Source organism: Procambarus clarkii, chromosome 14 (assembly GCF_040958095.1).
Source record: "Procambarus clarkii isolate CNS0578487 chromosome 14, FALCON_Pclarkii_2.0, whole genome shotgun sequence".
NCBI lineage: Eukaryota > Metazoa > Arthropoda > Malacostraca > Decapoda > Cambaridae > Procambarus > Procambarus clarkii.
In genome coordinates, this window is record NC_091163.1 from 27,231,832 (window position 1) to 27,239,978 (window position 8,147).

Sequence of the window (8,147 nt, forward strand, 5' to 3'; positions counted from 1 at the left end):
TCCTATTGAAGGCTCGTAGTTTTGTTTTGAGAAATATTAGTTGTTCTTAGTAAATTATAATAAGCACAATAAATTATTACATAGAATAAGTGCTTCACCAATCAATATTATATACCATAGTTTGTGCTTTAGAAATCTTTAAAGAATGTTTTGTAGGAACGCTAACAGAAAACGATGTTATGTTGGAATGTATATAGGGTAAACTACTGCAAACAGGATGGTATGGTGTGGAATATTGGAAACTATAGGATTAGTATAGGGTCCACTACCACCTGTTAGGTGGGTAAGGGGTCCAATAACACCCGCAGGATGAGTATGGGGGTCACATCCACCCACAGGAATGGTATGGGGATCACTTCCACCCACAGGAAGGGTATGGGATCCAATACCATCCACTGGATGTGTATTGCGTCCACTACCACCGACAGGATGGGTATGGGCTCACAACCACCCACGGGATAGGTATGGGGTCCAATACCACCCACAGGATGAGTATGGGGTCCACTATAACCCACAGGATGGGTATGGGGCTCCAACCACCCACAGAATAAGTATGGGGTACAATAACACCCACTGGATATGTATGGCATCCATTGCCCCCACAGGATGACTATAGGGTACAGTATCGCCCACAGGATTAGTATATAGGGTTCACTGCCGCCCACAGAGTCGGTATGGGGTCCACCGCCACCCACAGGGTCGGTATGGGGTCCACTACCGCCCACAGGGTCGCTATGAAGTCAACTACCGTCCACAGGGTCGGTAGGGGTCCACTACCGCCCACAGGGTCGGCAGGGGGTCCACTGCCACCCACTGGGTCGGTAGGGGGTCCACTGCCGCCCACAGGATCGATAGGGGGTCCACTGCCGCCCACAGGGTCGATATGGGGGGGGTCCACTACCGCCCACAGGATCGATAGGGGGTCCACTGCCGCCCAGAGGGTCGGTAGGGGGTCCACTGCCGCCCACACGTTCGGTAGGGGTCCACTGCCGCCCACAGGGTCGGTAGGGGGTCCACTGCCGCCCACAGGATCGATAGGGGGTCCACTGCCGCCCACAGGGTCGATAGGGGGTCCCTTACCGCCCACAGGGTCTCTATGAAGTCAACTACCGCCCATAGTGTTTGTATAGTGTCCACTATCGCCCATAGTGTTATTATGGGGTCCACTACCCCTCATAGGGTCGGTATGGGGGTCCATTACTACCCACAGGGTGTGTCTGGGGTCTATTTTGGCAATACTGCTTTTCCAATCTCATTTGTTGTTCAATGTAAAATATTTGTTGCTCGACTTGCAACAATTTATATATATATATATATAGTATAGTGCCTTTGCAATAATGTACCAATGTATGTATTTTCATAACTCGTTTTAAATTGTTGAAAAATAAATAACTACATTGTGAATGCAAGTCAATGTTTACATGCTAAATCAGAGTTGCCAGATTCCGCTTAAAATAGCAAATTGTGCTTATTTTCAAAGCTTGAGAATTTAGCTTTAAAGTAGTTAAAAAACTACGAATTTCTCAATTTGCTATGTACTTTAGTGTACTATTTTAAAATAAGATTGGTTTTTAAGCTGCAAGTCATATGAATCTCAAAAAAAGTATATTATTAACAATCTTATCTCCATAGTTCACTAGTTTCTGTAAATCAGATCTGGTAACTGTAGGCCAAGTACTGGAAGACTCAAGACACAATGTGTTGAAGCTATTCTCTTTGAAGAAGTCATCTCGACAGGATCTTCCAGCTCCAGCTATAAAACTTCACCAAACATGGATCTACCTAGTACATCAAATGGTAAGGAATTACTAAACTGTAGTAAACTGAATCTGACACTGTCATATATATATATATATATATATATGTATGTGTGTATGTATGTATGTATGTATGTATGTATATATATATATATATATATATATATGTTGTACCTAGTAGCCAGAACGTCGTACTCGGCTTACTATGCAAGGCCCGATTTGCATAATAAGCCAAGTTTTCCTGACAGTATATTTTCTCTAATTTGTTTTCTGATGAAATGATAAAGCTACCCATTGCATTATGTATGAGGTCAATTTTTTTTATTGGAGTTAAAATTAACGTAGATATATGGCCGAACCTAACCAACCCTACCTAACCTAACCTAACCTATATTTATAGGTTAGGTTAGGTTAGGTAGCCGAAAAAGTTAGGTTAGGTTAGCTTAGGTAGGTTAGGTAGTCGAAAAACAATTAATTCATAAAAACTTGGCTTATTAGGCAAATCGGGCCTTGCATAGTAGGCTGAGAAGTGCGTTCGGGCTACTAGGTACGACATATATATATATATATATATATATATATATATATATATATATATATATATATATATATATATATATATATATATATATATATATATATATATGAGGGGTACCACCTCTGGTGCAAGTGTAGGGACCCATAGCCTCGGAGAAGAAAATAAAGAGTACTCAGAGAAGACCTTGTGGATCCTCACTGAACACTTTCATATTTTCTTCTCCTACCACCCTTATTCTTTTGGTATGTGTGTATATTTATCTAACTTTATTTGAAAACGTCATTACACAAAAAAAGTTACAATATTGATTATATATATATATATATATATATATATATATATATATATATATATATATATATATATATATATATATATATATATATATATATATATATATATATATATATATATAATTTTTTTTTCTTCCAATAATATAGTATTCGCTTGAAATTAACAGCCTGGTCAATCAGGCTGTTGGATTCAACTCCTCTCAGTTTTGTTATACGAGTTACAGCATGGTTAATCACATCCAAAATTAAAGTTATTTCCAGATGCAGTCCTAAAATTTTTAACATTGCTCTCACTAGTGTTAATGTAGATTATTTCATAATTTAAATAATATATTTAATTACTGTAGTACATTTTAACAACAATTTAACTTATAATTTTTGCAGCATAGGTCATTTGAATATAAGTATTTTATTAGAAAGTATTTCCTTCAGGTCTTCAGGGAAAATTCTTGAGGAGATGCACAAACTGCAAACAATGTGTGCATGTCCATAAGCAATGTTTGCAAGTTCTGCCAGTGTGACTTCCGAAACAGTAGAGAATTAATGAAGAAAGAAGAGGAAGCCCGTTTTCTACTTAAAGGCAAGAAGGCTTTAGAACGAAATACAGCAAGCCGGGTTCTACGAAGGATTGAAAATCAGGTATTGAAGTTTGTCTACATCTGTTGTATTCATTTGTATTCTTCTTATGCTGAACTTGCTTGATAAGGTATAGAATCAACATGAATAATGCTGTACAGTACTTACATACTATTTGTTTATTTATTTATATACAAGATAGCACACTGGGATTATGAGAGTACATAGAATTGATGTTTTTACATTCTTGTAAAGCCACTAGCACACATAGTGTTTTGGGCAGGTCCTTAATCTAACAGATAATTTTAAATAGGCAATTTAAAGCTTAAATGGAAAAAATTGGCTGGTACATTGTAAGAAAGTATCACAAAGATTACTATGTACATTAAAGTAAAATTTGAGGGTTATCAACATATAAATTGTAGCATAATTTGAGGAATATTTCAAGGTATAATATAGTAAGATATGCATTCAATATAACAATCATGATATAAGGTGATAGCAATGATTACAATGGAAAAGTTGTATGGTTTAGGCACATATATTCTGGCATTGGATTTCATAAGATACAGTGCGAGTTTAATACACTAGTTAGGAAACTATCAAGAAAAAATTTAGGTACTTTTTGGTTTTATTTTTTAAAATGGCAGAAGTTGGACAGTTTTTAAATTTGTTAGCAAGTTAGTTCCATAGACAAGGTCCCTTTATTTGCATAGAGTATTTACACAGAATAACTTTGACTCTGGGGATATCAAAGATATTTATTTCTGGTATTGTGATTCTATTATGGGTTCTATTGCACATGCCCAGCTATGCTTCAAACATTTATTTTGTTGCATTTTCCCAGATAGTGTTATTGTTTAAATATTATTTGCTTTTCAGCTAACATATCTGCGTGGCTGTGGGTATGAATCAATCGTTATCTATTACAAGAAAGGACCAGCACGGGTGACGCATGGTATCCTACCAAACAACGTAATACAAGAAGAGGACAAGAAGATCTTCACCACTAACTTCTTTTTGTGTAAGTAGTTCACATAATATATAAATATATCACCACCTATTATTTTCTCTCATATATATATATATATATATACATATGTATATATATATATATATACATATGTATATATATATATATATATATATATATATATATATATATATATATATATATATATATATATATATATATATATATATATATATGTATATATATATATATATATATATATATATATATATATATATATATATATATATATATATATATATATATAATTTCAATTCAATCATCTCTGTCGTTGATGTATATGGCAAAAAGTGTGTGGCCCAATACAGCACTATGTCTTAACGTAATGGGTCCAAGGGCCCATAAGGTCTCGACAGCATTAAGGGCCCTTTAGCAAACCAGTGTGCTGGTGCCCCTATGACACCCATGACGTCTTTGTATCATTTCAAGTTTGTACATGTACTTCTTAAGATATGGGCACCATACAACTGCTGCATATTCTAGCTTTTGTCTAAAAAAATCATGAACAATTTATTTATTATTTATCCATGAATGCCAGAACTAAACCCTGTGGTACTCCACTCGTGACATTTCTCCAGTCCAATACATTGCCTCTGATTACTGCCCTCATTTTTCTATCAGTTTGAAATTTTTTAATCCATGTTAGAAGCTTACCTGTCACCCCTCCAATATGTTCCAGTTTCCAGAACAAACTCTTATGTGGAATTCTATTGAATGCCTCTTTTAGGTCCAGATAGATGCAGTCAACCCAACCATATCTTTCCTGTAAAATTTCTGCGGCTCGATCATAGTAACTGATTAAATTTGTTACACAGGATCTTCCATTTCAAAATTTTTTATTTTTTATTTTTATTTTTTTTTCCAGCACGCACAAGGAAGCTTGATGCAGATAAACTTACATTAGGATCAGAAGGTGATAGCGATAATGCCCTGGAAAAAAATCCTGACGAGCTACAAGTGCAGCAGGTGCATAAAGTCCAAAAAGTACCGCAGGTGCAAGAAATTCAACAATTACAAAAAGTTCCGCAGGTGGAACATTTACAAAAAGTTCCGCCGGTGCAACAAGGGCTACCATTAGCAATCCTTCAGAAACAGCAAGAAGTACAAGTAGTAAAATTTGAACCACAGGGAACTACATCAGGAAAACAGTGTAGTAACAACGGAATGGGAATTTTAAAATACCTGAGGAAACAGGTAAAAAAGGACAAACAATAGAAATGGTTCCTTACACATTATTTGGTAGTTTATAGGTATTTTACTTATAATACTTTATATTATGTCTACAGTTTATAATTTAGTTTACAGTTAATTTACTTTTCAACTTCCATATCTTACATGAAGGATTTTTACTGTTTTTCATTTTTAAAACCTTATTAGTATCATTTATAGTTTAGTGTCAATTCACTTATAATACAATATATGGAATAATTTACTAAATTCATTTAACTATAATAAATTTAAATAAACATTTTTACCCCAGGATGAGTTTCAGTCACCCTACCCAAAAAATTAATGTTTCTTTATTACTAATCTTGTGAGAGGTAGCTTATTGTGCAGCCCATACTCATTCTGTGAGTGTTAGTTTATTGTGCACCCCATAGTCATCATGTCACCCAAGCCTGCTGCAGCTGCACCTGAGGGGTGGTGTAGGGAACCATTAGTGTACTATTATGATTTGAGAGAGAGAATGCTCTGTGGACAGAGCATCAATATGGCTTAAGGCATTGAGCTTTGCCTCAAGATGAAGCTTGGGCTGATCTCTGATTTGCTTCTTGGGAGTCTTCATTTACGTGCACCCCATACTCAACCACTTTGTAGTAATTAATTGTGCAACCCATACTCATCCTGTTACCAGTAGTTTGTGCAACCCATACTTATCCTGTGATCCCTATCCCTCTACTTCAAGTCCCTCAAGGGGCGCACGAATTCAGTTTGGCATACTGCATCCTGCCTTCCCATCCCTAGCTACTGACCCATCACAATATTTTATTTTATTTTATTTATATATATACAAGTAGGTACATTGGGGTTGTGAGAATACATTGAATAGTACAGTATTTACAATCTTGTAAAGCCACTAGTATGCGCAGCGTTTCAGGCAGGTCCTTAATCTAACAGATAATTTTAAGTAGGTAATTTCTATCAGAATTGATAAATGATAATAAATACATTGTTTACATACATACATTACAAATACATACATATAAGCTCAAAAGCTTCATTGAAGGTTGTAACAGAACCCATGAGCACCACACCAGAAAAAAATACAGTTTTGATATTCCAAGAATACGACTTAATCAAACTAGAAATGCTCTACAAATCAAGGGACCCAGAATGTGGAATGATCTTCCCAACCATGTTAAAGACTGTACCTCTCTCAACCAGTTTAAGATAAAAACTAAACACTACCTAATAAATTCACTAACCTACCTTACCCCTCTATTGTCAACCCATGTCTGTTATTTTTTTTTTTTTTAATCAACACTGTTTGTCAACCTATTGTATTTGTGCTGCTTTTTCAGTCATGTTCCCTCTTTTTTTTATCTTTATTTGTATTTGTTCTCAACACATTTTATTCTTTATGCTCAATTAGTATTAAGTTCTAGATATTAATGTTTTTCCTGCCCGAAACGCGTTGCGTAATAGTGGCTTTAGGCATTGTATGTACTAGCTCTATCTATATATCGATCCATTAATGTAACATTACTTGTATGTATGTACCTTACCTGAATAAACATATTTATTTATTTATTTATTTATTTATACAAGTTTAACTCTGGGGATATCAAAGAGATATTTATTTCTGGTGTGGTGATAATGGGTCCTATTACATCTGTCCAGGAAGAGTTTCAGAGCAGGATTTGCATTTAAGAACAGGGTTTTGTAAATGTAGTTGACACAAGAGAATTTATGGAGTGAGATTATGTTTAGCATGTTTAGGGAGTTAAACAAGGGGGCTGTGTGTTGTCTGAAAGCAGAATTTGATATTATTCTGATAGCAGATTTTTGCTGGGTGATGATGGACTTGAGGTGGTTTGCAGTGGTTGAACCCCATGCACAGATACCATAGTTGAGATAGGGATAGATTAGTGTATAATATAGAGAGATGAGAGCAGGGTTAGGTACATAATATCTGATTTTGGAGAGTATACCAACTGTTTTAGAGACTTTCTTAGTTATGTATTGTATGTGGGTACTGAAGTTGAGTCTCTTGTCTAAGAATAGACCAAGAAACTTTCCATCATTGTTATTGCTAATGTTTACATTGTCATCTGAAGCTGAATTGCATTTGTAGATTTGCTTCCAAATAAGATGTAGTAGGTCTTTTCTATGTTAAGTGTTAGTTTGTTGGTTGACATCCATAAGTGGACTTTTTTTAGTTCATTATTAACAACATTACAGTATTTAGTGTATGTGGGTTGGGGTTGGAGTAGATGAGTGTAGTATCATCAGCAAACAATATAGGTTTCAGAATGTTAAGAACATATACATCCTGCCTTCCCATCCCTAGCTACTGACCCATCACAATATACATCCTGCCTTCCCATCCCTAGCTACTGACCCATCACAATATACATCCTGCCTTCCCATCCCTAGCTACTGACCCATCACAATATACATGTAGTAGAGTGTTTTCTGTAGGCAATTTTCTAATTATACAATCATATGTTGCCCTCAGCTCTCCTATTTCATACATACTTTTTTTCTTTTGCAAGGGAGTAATTACTACATCTACATTACAATCCTCCCATGGTGGTGTAAATTTTCTCTTGGGCACAGCAATACACTCTGAAATAACATCATACTTAATAACATTAGAACATAAGGTATTCATATATGCTCTTTTCTTCATCATACATTGTTCAGTACTTCCCACCTTTTGAACTGAGAGGACCAATTCATTATCTCCCCCACCTCTCATTAATCTAATGGCAGAAGCTACATTTATC

At 35.5% G+C, this 8,147-nt stretch overlaps 1 protein-coding gene across 1 annotated transcript; it reads left to right on the top strand.

Annotated features, from left to right (window-relative positions):
- The first annotated feature begins 1,642 nt into the window (after positions 1-1,642).
- Positions 1,643-5,636, top strand: LOC138364718 (uncharacterized). The gene is made up of 4 exons (XM_069324692.1): positions 1,643-1,797; positions 3,021-3,227; positions 4,047-4,188; positions 5,063-5,636. The coding sequence occupies exons 2-4, from the start codon at positions 3,072-3,074 to the stop codon at positions 5,410-5,412; spliced, it is 648 nt and encodes a 215-aa protein (XP_069180793.1). The 5' UTR covers positions 1,643-1,797; positions 3,021-3,071; the 3' UTR covers positions 5,413-5,636.
- Positions 5,637-8,147: the final 2,511 nt, after the last annotated feature.